Source organism: Zingiber officinale, chromosome 2B, assembly GCF_018446385.1.
Source record: "Zingiber officinale cultivar Zhangliang chromosome 2B, Zo_v1.1, whole genome shotgun sequence".
NCBI classification, from domain to species: Eukaryota; Viridiplantae; Streptophyta; class Magnoliopsida; order Zingiberales; family Zingiberaceae; genus Zingiber; species Zingiber officinale.
This window is the reverse complement of record NC_055989.1, coordinates 21,114,414-21,135,524: the sequence shown is the minus strand read 5'-3', so window position 1 is coordinate 21,135,524 and position 21,111 is coordinate 21,114,414. Positions and strand designations below refer to the sequence as shown.

Sequence of the window (21,111 nt, the reverse complement as noted above, 5' to 3'; positions counted from 1 at the left end):
AAATTGCGAGTTTACTTATGAAAATCGAGTGAAATCGTCGTGTATTAAAGTAAAATCGGATCAAAATTGTAAAATCCATTTAAACTTGTAAAAACATGATTTTTGAGATAATTTTATTGATTTTGTGTCGTTAATAAAAGGGAACCATTTTAGACAAAACGATATCATTTTGGGACGATTTTAGATTTACACTTGTCTATGAATGATTTATATTAATTTGTTATTTTGTGTTTTATTTATCTTTGGACTTAAGCTTTAGACTTGAATTTATGTTTATGTTGTGTTTTCATGGCAAGTATATTGGTTGTTTAAAAGTTTAAAATTATGAGTAGTTTATGATTATATGAATTAAAATGTTCTATATGTAGATTTATGTTATAATTTGGATTAAAATATTTAATGATCAATTAAAAAGAATATATCAGGTTTCTTTTACAATTGATTTAAAGTATGATGTAAAATCTTACGATTTTACGATATGATTTTATGATTGCTTTAACGATTTTATCTCAACTCTTGATTTTGACAACACTGGTAATTGCTACAGTAAAATCCTAAACTTAGGATTTTTCTTTGAGTACGATCTCTCATGCATTTGTCCTTATCCACACAACCTCATCGACCTTGTCTTCTAGCCTCCTCCATCAGCTTTGCGTCCCTCAAATGCTTCCCTATTTTTCACACCTTGTCTTCAGGAGCTTCCTTCGGCCTTATCATTATTGCCAGGTCTTCCTTTACCAAGAGGCCGCGCCTCCGAGACTTCAACCTTTGCCAAGAGGCCGCGCCTCTGGGACTTCAACCTTTACTAAGTCACACTTCGACTTACGTTGCTAAGACTACATGCTTGGACTTACACTGCCAAGACTCACCCTTAGACTTTTCCCTTTGCTAAGTTCACATTTGGACTTTTTTTTATTGTACCTGCATCCTGCACACTCACAAGCACATATCAAATACAACAATAAACCTAACTTAAACCTTTGCCCCAAAATCAGAACCTAAGGTATCCAGATTGCTCTAACAATCTTCCCTTTTTGATGTTTAGCAACCCGTTTAAGTTAGGGAAACAATATAGCAATACATATGCAAATAAATGTGCAAATCAACTCATGCATAAATAATGGAGCCTAAATCCCTAGGCTCCTCCTTTATTTAGGCTCCCCCTTAAGCTATGATTTTCCGCAAAGGTAAACTTCTCTCTTTTTACCAATAAATGAGCAATCGCTCCCCCTTCACCTAAGCTCCCTCTTGAGATAGGATTTTATGCAAAGGTGTGGAGCTCCCCCGGATTGCTCCAACAAATTATGCAACCTTTTTTACTGGGTTAAGCTGTATATTTTAATATTAGCAGTTTGATACTAGACAACCAATATTTTGTATTAAATTATTTCAGTTGCAACACCACAAGTTATATACATATATTTTTTCGACAATAGTATTCTTCCTTTAGAGTTTATAATATGTCAATTCATGTCCATCACCCTCATGCTCCTTTTTAATGATAACTGTGATTCTTGTCCTATGGTTGTTGCGGTTTTGTTTGCTTGATTTTTTGCTGATAGTTTTTACTCACATGATCTTTCTGTTGCATCCTAGTAGTGGAATAAAATAGTCTCCAAACTCATAATCAAAACAAATATCTTAGAACTTTCTCATTACGATGTTAGGTTTAAAGCTGCTAAGTAATTATTATTTGTAATCTGGAAATGTTAGAATTTCTTTGTTAACTTTTTCCCAACTCAATACAATGCAGTATATATGTGACTAAGTTTGAGTTAATTAAAGAATCTCTTTATAATTGCTCCTATTTTCAGTTCTTTATGACTTTTACTACGTATGCATGTTATACTTAATGTTATGATTATATTGTTCTTTCTCTGAATTTTGTATTATATCTATATCACTCTTATCTATCTCCGTATATGAAGCTTCTTTCTGCCTTCATTGCTTCTTGTTGAACAACATTTGCAAAATTATCATGAATTCCCCTTCCACCAACGTACAGTCACAACATATAGTTGAACCTGTTGTTGTTTTCATTCTATTTCGTTTGTTTACTAGAACAATGGTAGGATTGGATTTGCTGAGTATAAACATTATGAACAAATTTAAATTCAATCAAATGCTTGGTTCTATTCCTGCCTAGAAGTACACAGTTATTGATTGTAATAGTTGTGCATAGTCGAAGTCACAGATCAGGGTGATTCACTGGTTAAATTGCTATCTCTGGGCCATGTTGACTTTTGGATGCAATTTCTCAAGTTTGAGCTGTATCCTTTTCCATGCTTTTGTAAACTTTTCTTTACTTGATTATGGAAGTTGCACCTTTCATTTTTTTTGCCAATGGCAAAGTTGCTTTTTTTTTTTTTTTTTTTTGCCAGTGTCAGAGTTGCTTTCTTTTTTTATGCTTTTGCTTTTGCATTTGCAGTATTCTTGATGCGCAGCCAAAGCTGATGGGCTTGAAGGAATTGCTTCAGGTAGTAAATATTCCCAAAGGACGTTTTTTCAACTGTGGCTTTCAATAATTCTATAACATTACCATTACTAGTTTGTAGTTTCTATAAATTGATATGTTTAGGTTAGTTGTATGGAGTGCTATGCTCTAAATTGGATTTCTTAGAACTAAGAATCGTATTAGTAATTATAGTTTCAATAATGTTGATTATTTATTTGATATCAGGAATATTTGGAGTTTGATCTCTGATGACACTTTTTTTGTTAAGGATAGTAATGGTGATCGTTACTCTATATTTTTTGATATTGAAAATCATATTTTTGAGGTTGACAATGATAGTTCCTTTATGAGTGAACTAGAAATTATTGTTTCTAGTTATTTGAATAGGGGTCTAAGTCTAAGAAAAAGAATCATACATGTAATGATACTGAATCCAGTTGGAAAAAGAACATTATTAGTAGCATTGATAGTTATCTTCGTTTTGAAGTCAGTATTAATAGTTCTATTTCCTTCAGGTAGTAAATATTCCCAAAGGACGTTTTTTCAACTGTCTTTCAATAATTCTATAACATTACCATTACTAGTTTGTAGTTTCTATAAATTGATATGTTTAGGTTAGTTGTATGGAGTGCTATGCTCTAAATTGGATTTCTTAGAACTAAGACAACATTCTCTTTTAAGACATTCCTCTTTAGGTTAGTTGTATGGAGTGCTATGCTCTAAATTGGATTTCTTAGAACTAAGACAACATTCTCTTTCAAGACATTCCTCTTCAGGTTAGCATGGAGTGACATACCTTAAACTGTGAGATTGTTAGTACCAGTTTATTGGAATAGATGTGAATAGGTGATCTACCATGTTTGTTCTATTTATGGAGGAATGAAGTGGATGATCCATACCACGATGCATTAGGAAAGGAGTGTTATTGAGAGGACACCAAGAGTAGGATAAGCACATCTCATGATGTATTGGGAAAGGAGGGCTATTGAGAGGATGATAGGTGTTACGAAGTGAATGAGCCAATCCATGAAGTATTGGTAAGGGAGGGTTATTGAGGGAGAATAAGTATGGTCTTATGTTTGGTAGATGAAACATAAATGTAAGTTATTTAATAGATAACCCCTTTCATAAAGGGAAATGAAAAAACAACTTGAAGTCTTTGAATCAAATTGTTCAGTGAAATAGTTTGTGAATAAAATTATTTTGAAAAAATAAAAAATGGGAGAGACATGCCCATTGGTAAGGGAGGGTTATTGAGGGACAATAAGTATTGGTTTTATATTTGGTAGATGAAACATAAATGTAAGTTATTTAATAGATAACGCCTTCCATAAAGGGGAATGAAAAAACAACTTGAAGTCTTTGAATCAAATTGTTCAGTGAAATAGTTTGTGAATAAAATTATTTTGAAAAAATAAAAAAGGGGAGAGACATGCCCGTTTAATTTTTTAAGTAAATTTATTATTATCATTTGGAATTTTCTAAAATATAAAATTAGTTAATGTCAAATTTGGGCAAAACAACATGTGTATTTAAAAAATTCCTCTTTTAGAAAATAGAGAGTAAATGTCAATAAACCTTTTTAAATTTTATTAAAAAAAAACAAATTAACTTCTTTCAGTCAAGTTGTTTGGTGACAGCTTTACTGGTGCAGTGAACCAAATTATTTCCAAAAATTTTAAAATTCATTACTATTTAATCTAATTGATATTTTCACAAAAAAATAAATAATAAATAAAGATATATATGTATATATATAGATTTTTTTTTTAAAAAATCAAGTTGTTTCACCAATCAACTTCATAAAAATAAAATTGATAACATTTAACCATTATTGGTTTGATAATGTTTACCTATAAAATTAAATAGACATTTATTCATTTAAAATTATTTCATTCCATCAATTTCATAAAATGAAAACCCTTCTCATTTGTTTTAGAAAATAGTTCATTGTTTTTAAAAAATAAAAGTTGGCTGAAAAATTTAATTTAATAGGTATTTGATTATTAAACACAAGATATAATTAATTTAGCTAATCTATTTAGTCAAGGTAAAATTATTTTGTAATTTTTTCTCTCCTCCCTCTTGGCTTTCCACCCAAGTTACAACGAAAATATTCACAAAATTATACATACATCTTTTTATCACTCTCTCTTGTATCTTCCATCCAAGTAATAAAATCCTAAAGGTAATCATAATATGCAACAATAATATAGCAAAATGTAAATTGTGAAATGCAATTAAAAATAAACTCCTATCAGCATTATTCCTTCTGAAATTTTCTGTTGGAAGAGGAATGTTATATTGTCAAAAATTTGTTAGCTTTCTATGCAGTTGGTAAAAAGATTACAATATCTATTATGCTCATTCCTTGTTTGTTTTTCTAATATGTTTAGTGAATTTAAAAACCAAGTTCTTGATTTTGTTATTCATATGCACAAAATCTATTCAACCAAAGTTACTCATAGATTGTGATAGGTGTTGTAATACAATTGAATGGGGGAAACCTTTTTTTCAGCACATGATATCCCAACATAAACTGATATTGCCTAATAATAAATTCTTCGAGAAGTGATTATTTTACTATGTGCCGTGAAATAGTAATAGCAAAAGTAAAATGTTTATTTTGTTTCAGGTGTTTCTTGAATTTAGGAGTTCTGTCATTGAAAGACGTGCAAGATTTAAGCTTAGTCAAGCTTTAGTACGAAAACATATTATAGAGGTATATCTTCTCCGATCTAAATGCTTAATATGGCATAGTTTTTAAGTATTGTATTTCCTTTATTTTATTTTCAGGGCATCATTATTGGTCTTGATAACTTGGATGACATTATAAATATAGTCAGGGAAACATCTAGTAACACTCTGGCTATAGCTGCTTTAGTGAAAGGTACGCCTTTATTTATCTTGACTATAATGGGTGATTAATGAATAAACACTAGCATAGTTGTCATGCAATTACCTTTTGCAATAGATGAAGAGTCTATGCTATATTTACTATTAGGAGAAGGGGCATTCAATTTTGTTTGTGGGTTAGGTCGGTCCTCCACGTCCCATTTCTTTTTCTGGATTATGATTTTGGACTCCTTTTCTTTTTCTAAATTTAAAAGTTTAATGTTACCTTCCCCTAGGGGGCATATCTACTTGGTGTTTAGCTAACCTGCATTATCATAAATTTTTTACTTCTTTTCTTTTATAAACACTATTTAATAACTTTCTAGATACTCTATCATAACTGTTGTCTAATCAATAAAAATGAGCTATAGTTGATCTCTCATGCATGAACAAAAACAGAATTTCAGAAAGTATTTTCATACTAATATTTCATTATATATATATATATATATATATTTATCATATACTGTCTTATCAGTTGTGATGTATATTTTTGTACTAATATTTCTTTATATAGAGAGAGAGAGGGGAAAGACACCCTGCACACCCGTGCGCACCATGTGTATTTTTTATTTCCTCACTTCCTTTAGCCTAAATACTATACCCTAAGCTTTAAAAAAAAAATATACTTAGTGCACAAGGGTGTGCACCATAAGATAAGTAAGGTAACATTCTCTTTTATATATATATATGCTGATGTTTGTCTATGTAAAGTTTGCTTCATAGATTTGTAAATTTGTTCCATTTATTTTAAACCTTTGCATTGAGATAACATAGTTTAGTTCGTTATTATTTTTTTCATGATCAAAGTAAAATTAGCAGAGCCTTGTTTGACAATATGTGAGTTAATGTTCACCTCTACACATTTATGTTCTGAATCACAACAGCTTCATGTCTTTCCACAATTTTATATTAACATTGTAATATTTTTTATTTTATTTAGCATTTACCGAGTTTAAACAGTTTCCTAGAAGAAATTGAGAATGTGGCTTGTGTGTTCTCTATGTTTTTACATTCAGTTCAGTGTATATAGATTGAGACTGAGTGTTATACTTGTTCTAGGGTACAATTTATCTGAAAAGCAAGCTGAAGCTTTGATGGACATTGCTTTGAGGAAACTTACTCTTCTTGAGGTTTATATTATATTTGCTATTGATAATTGATTATATTTTTCAATCATTCTTATTTCTTGCTGATTCTTTTGCTATATTTTGCAGAGAAAGAAGTTTATGGACGAAGAAAAATCATTATCAAAACAAATTTCTTATCTAAACGAACTCTTGTCTAGTAAGAAGCTTATCTTCAAGGTGATTATTCTTTTTTGACTACTTCTGGTGCATACAATGACTGATGTGTAGAAATTTTGTTAAGGACTCTAATTCTGTACCATTAAGTGCTTTGGGATTAAAACTCCTATACCTTTCTAAAGAAAGAATAGTGGTAATTGTTGCTAATAATATTGTTTAGATTTCCTTTGTTAATTGTGATATTTAAACGATAAAAATATTGATCAAAAGTTTTGTTGGAGTGTACTATGGAGCTTTAAGTATCTAAAACACAATAATATTTGAATTAAAAAAAAAAGTAAAAATCATTTATAAATTTATTACCTCTATGTTTTAAAACAACAAAGTTGAATTTGCATTGCTTGACATGACAAAATATTTCTATAAATCATACAATTAGTATCTATTATTAATTCATGATACAAATATAACATATGGATAACCAATCTTTAACTATCATTGTCAGTGATTCCACTTACTAAAAGGTACCCTACTTAATTAACCAAGAACTATAACAAATGTTATAACTAAATTAAAGAACAAAAAGTACTTGTAAAAGTAATTCATTCATTTTGTAAAACTAAGCACAACAAGAATGTGTCATAACAAAATATCTAAATGAGTAGAACAAAAAAAAAAAAGTAGGTAAAGCAAAATCCTATTTTCAATCAAGATTTTTGAGCAATTCTATACTGTTGTTGAAAATATCCATAACTTCGAATTCAATTGCCTACAAAACTATAGACAAAGCAAATGGGGAAGGAATACAAATCGGTAAGTAGAACAAAAAATATGTATATTAGATTTAATCTTAATTAATATTTATTCACATTACAACACTAAAGTTCCAAGTTGGTTATTTTATTGTAATATAAAGTCAACTCTTATCTGTATGCTTCTTAATTGTTACCATATTTATTTTTCATAAGTCATTTCACTTGATTATCATTAATTATTTTTCGCATGTGAAGTCACTTATTATCTAAAAGAATCCACTTTTAATTATTATCTTTTTTTTATCACTAATAAATAGGCTAAAATGTGAATCCCTAGAACTAACTCCTTATGCTCCATTTGGTATGCATGATAGGATAGGATTGGGTTGATTAGGATAGGATTAAAGGTAAGATAAATAATCCCTCTTGATGCCAAGGTATTATGAATCCTACCCCTAATCATTCACAATCCTACCTCTAATCAACTCTACCAAACGCTTGATTAAAAACTTTTTGAAAATATAATCTTATCCTATCATGCATACCAAACGGAGCCTTAGAGTATAAATAGTGCAATCTAGCACGGGGATTAAAGCCCTTACTGGTACCACACCTCTATGGTCGGTTAGGTGCTATGATGAAAGATGGTGAAACTTCATATTGTACAACATAGTCTATTGGTGGTCAAGTGATATGATAAAATACTTCACTCAAAGTTTTCACTTTTTTTTTTATTTATTTTTACCACTTGACAATTCTTTCATTTTGAGTTTACAAATTGTTTAACTATATTTTTTTTGAATATTGCTAATTTCAAGGATGAACCTAAGTCAGTGTGAATTTAACCATATATTGGAAGATGATTAACTAGTGGTGTGAAAAGATAAAATAGTTTCCCAAAGGGTGCACCGCACCTAAGGTTTTTAAATTCCCATACTATATTTTTTACCAAAGGGCACATCTAATTCCAATACTACCCTCGCCAATAGCTGTAACACTAACTCTCATCTTCTTTCATACACTATCTCAATTAATATGGATGAATTGCAAGAAGAGAGAGATACTATTTTTTGAAGGGATTCTGAAGAAGAGGTCGAGAAGTTGGTAGTAAGGATTGCTTAACTTAGTAAAATGAGATTGGAAGTCATTGTTTCCAATTATTATTTATTAGTGTTCTAAAAATCGGCCTAGGCGGCCGTTTAGGCATTAGACACCAGCTAATCGTATCAAGTTTGTTTGTTCATTTTGAGAGTTTCTTTGTTTATTTACCATATTGATAAGAGATTTATTGATGAATATAATTCACAATTTTTTTCTTGAATATTGTTCACGGATATTATTCACGAAGATCACAATCTTTGTTCATGAACATTAATGAGTTGAACATATATGTGTTCAAACTTATTTATTTAGTTTAACGAACTATTCAAAGTTTATTTATTTAATTGACCTTGTGTATATTAAAAGAATATAAATAAGTAATTATCAAGCCGAACACCAAGTTTGCTCATTTACAACCCTAAACTTGAAGGATCTCTGAGTCATCCACGCCCTTCCTTCTCACACTGTTGAAGCCAAATGGATAACCAAATTAGCGTTAGGAAACACATATAATTAAATACATTTAGCTACACAGTCAAGAGGGCTTACCACGTTCCAAAAGAGAGTAATTTTTTTCACCTAACAACACCTCATCTTGATTAAAGGTTTTTCCCTAAAATAAAACAAACCATTAATACCAATCAATCTCAACACAAACTCCACTTTCAAAACAAATTTGCATCCTCCAAGATGTCCCTAAAGGAAAAATTCTATAGAACAACAAGTAGTTCAGGTTTATACTTACTCAAATTCTTAGCCAATCACGCCTCACAAATAGTCTCTTTTTCTGCCGTCAATCTGCACAAAAATCCCTCTGAAAACCCATTTTTGTGTTGCAGCCGCCTACTAATGAAGAGAGTGGGAAGGAGAAATCAAGGGGAAGAACTAGGGTTAGAGATCTTTACCTTAGAAGGAAAGGAAGAAGAAGAAGAGGGGAGATGATGGTATTGATGCTGGGATTTGGGTGAAACGGAGGAGCCAAACACTTCTATCTCACTTGTGTGTGCATGAGGGGGAAGGAAGAGTTGGCCCAACTCTTTGAAATACGCCAAACCGAATTTAAAGCTACAATCACTGTGTCTAACCAAAATAGATGTCGATTCAATAATGACTTGACCATACAGTCTCCAAATCAAACCAAACTCGAGGCATCTAAAAGATGACTCAAAAGCCAAATTTTTGAACCAGCACGAGCTCAAAATTTCATGTGACTCACACATTTAAATTCATATGCAGTTTAAAATCTCTTAACATAACTTAATAAATATCAATTAATTATTTAACTAAAATGAATAATTAACTATTAGCTGAATGAAAAATTTAGAAATATTACATTTCTTGCCAACCCATTTAGGTTACATGTGTTGTTTTTGTTCTTCATGCAATGATGTTTTACTTTGCCTTCAATTTCTTGTCTTCTACAACGATCTAACTTCCTTGTTTTGTGCAATAGCTCCAAGAATTGCTGGAATATATGCCTGGGCCTGACTTTCCTACTGGAGGAATAATTTTAGAAAATTTTGGGTAAAGTCGCGTTAGAGTGTTTCCTCCATTTTTACCTTTTGGCACATGTTGCATTATTTACTATTTGATTCTTTTGAATGTTTTGTCCTATTTTATCTTTTGGCACAAAGATTCATTTCTAGTATCTGACTGTTTCTTCTGCTGAAGGATCTTGGAAACATATAGGACAGGACGAGGCAGCATAATGGTGAGAGGGAAGACTGATGTGGAAATACTTGATGAGAAAGCCAAACGCAGTGCCATAATAATTAAGGAGGTGATTATATATTTATTTTTCTAATCTCTGTACTTGGACATACTAGGCATTTTAGCTTATATCTGCTCTTTTTTTTTTTCTAGATTCCTTACCAGACAAATAAACCTGCTCTAGTTGAGAAAATTGCTGAACTTGTGGAGCATAAGGTAAATCTTCTCTCTCTGTTTGTTTGTGTTATTTCCCGAATAGTCAAGTCCATGTAAAACCATGTATACTTTTATTCTAGGATACCAGTATATATTCTTTGTGGAGTTGCTAGGATGTGGCATAAACATTAGGATATATTGCTCCCATCATTTATATTTTGATGTGGCATAAACATTAGCACACCTCTTTGCACGTAACCTTGAACCAAATTCAGACTGTTTTGCTGCTCTCCATTTTAGCTGTGTTGCTTAAGTTCTAAGAAATCATGCGATAGTCCAAGAATCAAGAATTGGGGATCAATGTTTGAAATTTCTTCTAAAGGTTTAGGATTTACAAATTCTATAATTTCTAAGTTTTTAAAAGTTTGTGATATTTCTTTAACATAAAACTAGAACTTTAAAAGTTTATTATAACTTAGAGGAGGTAAGTTGCATTTTCTTGTATGAATTGTTTACAAATCAATAATATTATTTTTCCTCATTGTTTGTTGAGAGTTGAGGTTTGGGCAACACAATTGGTTTGTGCTACATCAATTAGTATCAATATCAGCAAAAAATTCCTGATTAGGTGTTCAGTGTTGTAATCTATCATCCCCAATTGTCCCTTGTCCATTCACTGTCTGTCCACCATCTCCAAATGCCAATTCGTTCATCATCTTATAGCTCTCTTTTATTGTTTTCTTTTTCCCATTAATCCCCTTCAGCTCCATCGCTTTTTGATCCACCACATTACCTCAAACCTAACTAAAATCAAGCTTTTCTACACAATCACACCAAATCTACAAAAAATATTGTGTTGGTCTGGAGTTCTGTCTCTTCTTGACAGAGACTTGTCCGGACCCCTATCTAGAAAGGATCAATTTCTATTTTCTACAATGATTTCAGGGAAGAAAGTGTTTATAATGGCAGACTCTACCTTGTATTTGATCCTCTCTAACTCTTTGCAAACAAGAGGTTGCCTAGACCCTTAGGATTCCATAGAAGGGGTTGATCTGTAAACTAAATCTTGTCAAGTCTGGCTGTAAATCAAAACTTACAACACATAGGGGATAATCTCTGTATATTGATTAAGACTCAAACCTTATAGTAACTTCATAATGGATGACTTGCATCATCTCAATATAATTATTTTGTCTTCATATTTATAAATTTACTTTTATCTATTTAATTATCAATTTTAATTATTTATTAAATTATTTTTTCTTATACAATTTGCATTTCATTATTAACATTATATTTACCCTAGTTGAACCATCATCTATTGTTAAAAAAAAGAAAAGAGAACATTAAAATTAATCTAGTGACATCCTTAATATCACGCTTCATTCGAGTGCACCATACTTTGTTTTAGAAGTATTATTACTTACCATCTTAGATCAATATGTTGAGGGCTTGAGGCAAACCCTAAACTATTTTTAGAGATATAAATGCAAGTTGTTAAGGGCCTAAAATCAAAATGTATGACAAGCTTAAGAATCACGATAGCCATAACAAGCCATTCAAGTAGTTCTTCACACAATATAAACCCATGAATAATATTCACATTGTCCACCATCACATTATTTTGAGCTTAGAGGATAAATTACTTGCCTGAAATTCATGATGCACTCAAGACTTAAACATGACACCCTTGCTTTGATGGACAATTGGACTATAATAGATCTCTATGCTATTTTCCCTACATTGAATGCTATTTTGACTTTATGACATGACCTTCATTGAATGCGTAGCAATTGGCAATAAAAAATCCATCAGATCTGCTATAGAATCACCATTATGTAATAGATGTTGGGCCCATCATATATTGGCATGAAATGAAAATAAACTTGATGGAAAAAAATATGTTCCATCGAATTTTAAAAGATGATTACTAATAAATTTGAAAACCCCAAATACTTTATCATTAGTGAATTGAAATTAAAGACGTTATTCAAAGTCTTTAATTCACCCACAATCAAAGAACTTTTAATTAAAATGAAAGAGTTGAACTCTCCTCACAGAGGTGCTCTCTAGATCTTCCTAACAATTTGACTTTAAAGGACTCACCTATGTCTTTGCTGTAGAAAAATTGTTCGATGACTTGACCTTTTGATGACATGGCCTTTTAAGAGTCACCTAAAAATATTTTCCTTGAATCTTCATAGGAGACCTATAGCGACCCTTTATCCATGCTGCTTAAAGAAATCCCTAACAATCTCTTACTTGAGTTTTCTCAAGAGCCTACTAATAATCCTCTACTTAAGAGTCCCCTAAAAATATTTTCCTCGAATCTTCCTAGGAGACCTATAGCGACCCTTTATCCATGCTGCTTAAAGAAATCCCTAACAATCTCTTACTTGAGTATTCTCAAGAGCCTACAAATAATCCTCTACTTAAACTTTGCATTGAGACCTTGACAATCCTTGAGACTCCTTAAAAGCTCTCTGACAATTCTCAGATTAAAGCTCTTAAATGATTCCTTGATGATCTTCTATAGTAATCCTCTACTTCTTCTAAAGTGCTCTTGATGATTTTAGATTAACCTTCTAAATATTCTTCTAATGGTTCTGCATTTGAACCTGTTAAATAATCCTTTACTTAGTCTTCTAAAGAGTCCCCTATCAATTCTTTACTTGAATCTTTTGAAGACTTCCTCGACTATCATTCACTTAAATATTTGCAAAGCCTAGAGTTAATTTACATATTATTGTCCACTATCTAAATCATTATTGTCCACTAAATCTATGATTGTCACACTACCTTAAGGACTCGAAAGAAAAAGAACAAAAAAAAAGGTAGAACAAAACTTGCTAAAATTAGTTATAACAATCCTAGTAAAATGTCTATTAGTGTGTTTTAGTAATTTGTAAGTGTAAAACTTGTCACCATATTGATTTGATTTCTTTGCCTACTTTCTATCAACCTAATTGAGGATTTTACTGTGCGAATATGGACATTGATACTAGAAGAAAGATTGAGTCAAGTAATGATTATTATAAACCATATAATTATGTGCCTTGTAGAGTCAAAGAGAATGATCTGTAGCACACATGCATTCATTAGCTCTAGAATTCTCTAAGAAAGTTCTATGCAAACATATTTATTATTATTGTGAAAAAGATTGACTCTAATCCATCTATATATCGATATTTAACTTACCAACTTATTTATATTTAACTTACCAACTTATTTAAACATTAGTCAAATTTTAAATTAGAGAATAGTTTTCAAAGCTTATATTTCTTGGTGATAAAACAAGATATTGTAAAAGGTTTTTTAGGCCTTAGTGATAAGTTACATTTTTTCACATGATTTGGTTGTATTATGATTTATAAAAGGGTTCCTATCTTGTGTATTAATTATCTTTAGGAACATAAATTTTCCTCGTTCATCAAGAGGTGAGTTTTGGGTGGCATGATTAGTATGTTTGTATCACCATATATCAGTATGCTAGCAAATTGCTAGGTCATTTGTATTGGAAGATTCATTTGTATCAAATGGAGTCCTAGTCCTCTTGTGAATTATTTCAGAGGAGATATTATTTATTCAAAGCCACCCGTGCTAAATTTAGTATTATTCATAGATTAAAATGTCGTTCCGTGCCGCACGGCACAAACGGTTTTTACCGTCCGCCGGGCGAGCGGAATCGGCACCAGAGGTGTCTGTGTCTCGACGCGTCGTAGGTGGCGCCGGAGAAGTCACCGGACGCCGGATACATCGGGACGCCTGCTAATCTACGGCGAGGTTGTGTGTCCGCGGTGAGGGGATTGGATTCAATAAATTGGAGAGGACGAAAAACTTATTCTGCATGGAAAAAACAGTCGGCCAGCTAATTAGAGAGGACAAAAAACTTATTTTGCATGAAAAAATAGTCGGCCATCCTATTAGAGTGGACGGAAAACTTATTCCGTCCAATTTAGGACGGACAAAAAAGGCAAAAAACAGTGCAAATGGATTTCAAATCCATCCATCTTTTTTAAGATAGGTAAACAGAGGAAGAGATCTTGATTTTTGTGTAATCTATCCTTTCTTCTTTTCGTGCTTTGGAGCTGTGTTGTAAATGACGGTAGACGGCGGTGGGACTGTCAACGACCGCACGTTGCCTTGGCAAATGATTTTTCCTTTTAAACTATTTTTTATACATAATACATAATTTTTTATGTAATATATGCAACTGAACGATGTTTATGCATAAATAAGCCAATACGATACAATTTATATAAGCTATAAATAAATATATAAATGCAACTAACATGATAATTAATAAAGATTCATCACTATATTACTACTAAACAAGTAATATCATTACTTTTACCAAAAGTCTAAGTTTAAAATTCAAAGTTTTTGTTTAAAGTAAAACCTAGAATCTCGTGTCATTAGAACCCCCACGAGTTAGGCCTTTATATAGGAAAGAAGATATACACCAAAAGACACAAATACCCTTTTACTTATTCTAACACTCCCCCTCAAGCTTGAGAATATAGATCATATATACCAAGCTTGTTACATATGTAGTGAATCCGGGGACCTCTAAGTGATTTAGTAAATATATCCGCTAGCTGATCATTCGAGTTGACAAAACTAGTAGATATTTCTCCTGATACGACTTTCTCTTCGACAAAGTGACAGCCAACTTCAATACGCTTTGCTCTCTCATGGAAGACCGGATTTGAGGTAATGACAATTGGTTGTCACATATAAGTTATACTTCATAACCTTCCAAACCTTAGTTCAAGCAACCTGCCACCATATAAGTTCTTGACTAGAACAGCTGTATATACTGATATCGCCCGCACCCCATCTTGCCACAACATTTTGTTGCTTTTCCAAGAAATAAGGTTACTCCGACAATATACAAAATCCAGTTGACCTTCATCGAGGGAGATCCCGCCAACTGCATCGTAATATCCTACCAGTGATGCCTTCATTTCATAAAAGACCTAATAATCGCGAGTCACCGCATCCCAATGTTCATTGCACGGAGAGTTGAGAAACTAACTTACTACACATACTGCAAACGAAATATCCGGACGAATAACAGTAAGGTAGTTTAGTTTCCCTACCAATCATCTGTATCATTTAGGATCTAGAAGAGGCTCCCCCTGATTTGGTAGGAGCTTGACATTAGGATTCATGGGGTTGTTGACTGTCTTTGAGTTTAACATTCTTGTTTCTTCTAGAATATCCATTGTATACTTCCTTTGGGATATGATGATTCCATCTTTAGACTGTGCTACTTTTATTCCTAAGAAATATTTGAGTTTGCTAAGATCCTTTGTTTGGAAATATTTGAAAAGATGTTGTTTCACCTATGAAATCTCGAGATGATCACTACTTGTGATGACAATATCATTCACATAAACCAATAAGTAAATGCAACCAGTAGATGAGTGGTGATAAAAGACAAAATGGTTAGCCTCACTCTGATTTATGCCAAACTATAGAATTACAACACCAAATCTACTGAATCATGCTCTGGGTGACTGCTTGAGGCCATATAAAGATTTTCGCAGGCGACATACAAGACCAGAAGACTCCTCCTGAGCAATAAAATATGGAGGTTGCTCCATGTAGACTTCCTCGAGCAAGTCACCATGTAAGAATGTATTTTTGATGCCCAACTGATAAAGAGGCCAATGTCTAATCACAACAATGGAAAGGAATAGGTGCACAGAAGATATCTTGCCAGCAAGAGAAAAAGTGTTCCCATAATCTAATCCGAAGATCTGAGTATAGCCTTTAGCGATGAGGCGAGCCTTAAGTCGATCAACCGTGCCATCTAGACTAACTTTCACCATATACACCCATCGACAACCAACAACTAACTTCCCAGGTGGTAGAGGAACGAGGTGCCAAGTCCCACTGCGCTGCAAGGCACACATTTCATCGATCATAGCTTGTTTCCATCCCGGATGGGCAAAGGCATCACCTACAGTCTTCGAAAGTGAAATAGACGACAAGGAAGAAAGACAAGAATAGTAGGAAGGAGAAATATGATGATAACTCAAAGAAATGTAATGAGGAGAAGGATTACGAGTGTAACACATACCTTTCTGAAGTGCAATGGGAATATCAGAATTAGGAGATGGGACCGGAGGGAGAGGCGAAGGATGTGGCTCTAAAGATGTGTCCATGGCAGTGTTAGTGGTAGGAGGTGGCAAAGCAAGACAAGGACGACGCTGATAAACTTGCAAAGGAGGAGATGGTGCTGGAAGCGATAGAGACTCCCCCTGAGGATAAAATATAGTTACTGGTGTAGGTGGAGAAGGAGAACACTCAGATGGAGATGTGTGAGGCCTAAAAAAGGGAACGTGATATCAGGAGAGATAAAATACTGACGGAGAGTAGAGGAATAACACTTATACCCTTTCTGAGACTGGGAAGACACACTTACGAGACCGGGGAGATAGTTCACAACGCCGGATCAAGAGTAAAACAAATAACCAAAGACCCGAGGTGGCAGAGGATTTAAGGACTGATGCGGATAAAGCACCTAAGAGGTATTTTACCCCGAGAGTGGACGTAAGGCACGATCACTTAGATAACACGCACAAGTACCAGATCACCCCAAAACCGACGAGGGACATGAGAACGGAGAAGAAGAGTCCGAGTGGTTTTCAGGAGACGACGATTCTTGCTTCTCAACCCATCTGTCGAGGGGTATGAGGGCAAGACGCCACTGAGACACCACGAGATGTCAAGCAAGGTACGAAACCGAGTAGAAAAATACTGCGCATTATCACTTTCAAAGTTCAAGGGAAGTACCAATCGAAGTTTTTATTTCATGAAAAAGGATTCAAAAATAGAAAACAACGGGAAAAATCGTCTATAAAAGTAACAAAATACCTTGACCCTATTGTAGAAGAAACACGACTCGGACCCCAAACATCAGAATGAACCAAAGCAAAAGGAGGCATCACCCGAACTCAATACGAGGAGAAAAAGAACTACGAACATGTTTACCTAATTGACAGGACTCACAAGATAAAGATTCTAAGTGAGAAAGACTAGGATGTAGCTGTTTTAACTTATTAAGACCTGGATGACCCAACTGAGCATGAATAAGTAGTGGAGACGCCACCGGAACCAACAAAAGAGGGTCGTGAAGTCGACATGCACTACGAGATTCACATCCGAAGCCAATCATCCTCCCCAGACCGGTGCTCTAGGGAAATAGAAAAGAAACAACACAATCAAGAGATCGAGTAAGTCGACTTACGGACACAAATTAAAAGGAGCGAACATAAAGAACATTACGAATCAAAGAGATGAAGAAGGACGTAACAATACCAACACTCGATCGAGTTTGGGAACCATCACACACGGTGACTATCGTAAATTACCGGCAGAGAGGATAAAAGGATTTATTACCAAGATACGATCAGGGCCCTTAATCAAGAACCCAAGGACTCAAGAACGAGATGCGCCAAAGAAGAAGTACCACCGCAATGGTAAAGTAGCTGAGCTCAAGCCCGCCGATCCTCAAACCATTTCGTAAAGTCGATAGAAGGTGTCAAGTCAAACCGTGTTAATCGCGGCGGAAGTCAAGGAGCAGAGAATCTCCGAACAAGACGAGGAGGACGCACCATTTGTACAAAGATTTATCAATCGCAGGTCTCTGGCCTATGCACGATCACACCAAGGGCGCCCTTCGCACCCCAGGTGGAGGTCCTTGGTCGAGAGACCAAAGTCGATTAGTCAATAGAATGTAGGAAGGCATCACAGACTTCGGCCGACACGAGAAGAGTCGCCTGTATTTTCCATGGTAACTCGGCCGCCTGTGATCCGTCACATACAGAATAATGCAAGGCACATATAAAGCCAAAGACGAAAAATTTCTTCCGATTTCAAGCTCTTCAACAGATCGGCCGCAGTGGGAGCATCGTCAAGTAGCAGAAATCAACCCGAGTACTGACATCAACTTAACTGATCAAGGCCGAGGATAGCGAGATCTTCACAAACTGACAGAGTCGCCGAGGTGTTCGAAGAGTTGTTGAGCCACGCCCAAACAGCCTTTCAGGTTTTCATGAGTACGAAGATATTCCTAAGAGACGAATGGACGGTGGCTTGATAATACAACACAATCGAAGCCAACCTTCTTCCACAAAGGGATTCCTGCCTTTCAATATCTTTCTTCGCTGAGTGAGACGTGTCTTATCCTCGCCCAACAAGCCAAAGTTCAATGTGAGACGCCAGAGATATAATTTTACCATTCAACCGCCTAAGAAAGGGGTGCAGAATACGATTGGTAAAGATCGAGGTATTTCGCTTGCGCCGACGAGCTACTAATCGGACCGGATCGCGCTTTTTCTCGCCCAATCGATGAATCCGGAACGAGAACAACATCGGAAAACTCGCAGCAGGTAACGAACAACACCGGAAACTCGCAGTAGGTAACGTAACACCATCGAAAACTCGCAGCAGGTCGGACGAGACGCAGGCTTTTCGAGACGCCCTACAGCAGAACTCTTCAAGTCATTGCACACCGATTCTTCCCCCGCCGAAGAGTCGAGTCAACAGGAACGCCGCCGCCACTTTCAGCCAGAGCACTGCCGCCGCCCGCCGCCACGGAGAGAAGAAGAGGTGCGCCGAAAGAAGAAGAAGAAAGGAGAAAACGCTGAGAGGGAGCGCCACCGTGCCCTAGCCGCGCGAGAAGAGGAAAACGCGAATGAAGGGCGGGGCTCTGTCCGTCGCGTGAAACACGACAAAAGGGCGTCCCAATGCGGGCTGAGCGTCCACAAACCAGCAGGCGAAGCTCGATGCCGGAGAACTCACGCGGTGCGGCGCTGGAGAAGAACTTGCGCGTCGCCGGAGAAGAACTTGCGCGTCGCCGGAGAAGAACTCGCGCGTCGCGCGGTGCGGCGCTGGAGAACTCATGCGGTGCGGCTACTGGAGAACTCGCGCTGTGCGGAAGAGAAAGGCTCGGCAGAAAGAGACTGCGCGGATAGAGAAAAGAAATTAGGGTTTTAACTTTGCTCTGATACCATGTTAAAAGTAAAACCTAGAATCTCGTGTCATTAGAACCCCCACGAGTTAGGCCTTTATATAGGAAAGAAGATATACACCAAAAGACACAAATACCCTTTTACTTATTCTAACAGTTTCAATCCAACATTTCAAGCCAACAAGGATTGACTAAACATAACTAATCTTCTAAATTATCTACACATGCATTATCGTCTAATGTTTCTAAATCCTCATCAAGTTCTCCAATGGGGATGTTTTTGTACTCCTCCTTGTAGCACTTCATCCACTTTGAGGCTTCTGCCACCATTCTCCAAGTAAGCCCCGAACTTGGCTTGACCTCATCTTCATCGCCACCATCAATAAGCCAACTTGAGTTTCACTAGCTTGAGAGGATAGAAGCAAATTTCTGCCAATTTGTCTTTTACTCTTCTTCTTCTTCCTCCGCCACTATTTCTCTTCTTAGTGTGTATTTAAACAATTAGAAAATTATTAAAAACTAATAAAAAGAAAGGATAGATAGAATAATTTATGAATTACTATATACCCCTTCAAATTGACTCTATTCACATGAACCATTTGTTAAAGAGAGAAATCTCTTTGCCATTTTTTTTTGTAAGTTTGGAGTGTCACCATTTCACTACCATCCAACTTAAAAAAGCAAAGAAAAAAAACAATAAATCAAAAAATAGGTAAAAGAGACATGTATATCTGAATAGAAATAAAGGAAAGAGATGTACCTGGATCAAATTCATGGTACACATCCACCTTCTCATATGCGGTGACCGTCATTTTCTTCTATACTTCAACAATTCATTATTAGAAATGGTGAATTGCATGTCCTCGTTGGTGGAAAAAATTCTCTCAGCACAATTCGAGATTCAAATCATTTGTGTCATTTTGTATGCTTGGATCTTTGAAGTAAAAAATTAGATTCAACATGTTAGCGGTATAATGCAAGGACTATCAAGATTGGAGTGACATTTTCTTCATTTTAATATCTTCCTTGGCTTGTTTAAGTGCACTCAATTAAAAGGTCATCGAAGGTGTTTTTTCACTGTCAATAAGGCGTAAAACTTTCACTAAAGGGGGTGAAAACATTCAAAGCCAAAGAAACACCATTCCAAAAAGAGATATTGTTATCGTCACCTCCGTCGCTTTCCCCTTCACACCGCTCCTTAATTTTTTTTTTGCCCCACTCCTCGGATGTAAACATAAGTTTCAATTGATCTTTCAAAAATGAAGTAGCAAATCTAGTCATCCCGGGCTTCACAATATCCTTATATAATGTGCATTGATGAATATTGTTAGGGTCTTTGTTTTTTCAAGCATTCCGCTAAACTTGGTTAGCTTTTCAATTGCTTCAAGCATGGGGTTGATTGTATGAGTTGCACAAGAGGGTTAAAGAAATATGAGGTTGTGTAACCTTCAACAACTCCGCTGTCATATTGTTTGTTGCATTGGCCAATTCCATTGCTGTGTTTTTCCACAAACTTGAAGATGTAAATCCTATGTGTGTGCCTCCATGGATTCTTCAATAGAATCAAGGAATGAAGTGCCTAGTTTGCAATTAACACATAAATTCATGATGCTTCTTCTCTTGTGATCCATCCATGTATCGGTCATAATTGAACATCAATTTTTCATTCACTCTTCTTCATGCTTTTTTAGAGATAATTTGATCCTCTCAACTTCTTGCTTCAAAAGTGGCTCTTTGAAGATATTGACTTGGAGGTTTGTAGCTAGGGCCGAATTGGCCTATCGTCTTTACAAATTGTCTAAAGATTTG

General features: G+C 34.9%; 1 protein-coding gene across 1 annotated transcript in view; it reads left to right on the top strand.

Moving 5' to 3' along the window:
• The window catches only part of LOC122045474 (DNA gyrase subunit A, chloroplastic/mitochondrial-like), an 83,517-nt gene that overhangs the window by 31,723 nt on the left and 30,683 nt on the right, over positions 1 to 21,111 (top strand). The window contains exons 13-17 of the mRNA XM_042605705.1: positions 2,429 to 2,477; positions 5,091 to 5,177; positions 5,252 to 5,345; positions 6,413 to 6,483; positions 6,568 to 6,657. Of these exons, the coding sequence (XP_042461639.1) occupies positions 2,429 to 2,477; positions 5,091 to 5,177; positions 5,252 to 5,345; positions 6,413 to 6,483; positions 6,568 to 6,657 (391 nt within the window). The remainder of the gene's footprint in view (positions 1 to 2,428; positions 2,478 to 5,090; positions 5,178 to 5,251; positions 5,346 to 6,412; positions 6,484 to 6,567; positions 6,658 to 21,111) is intronic.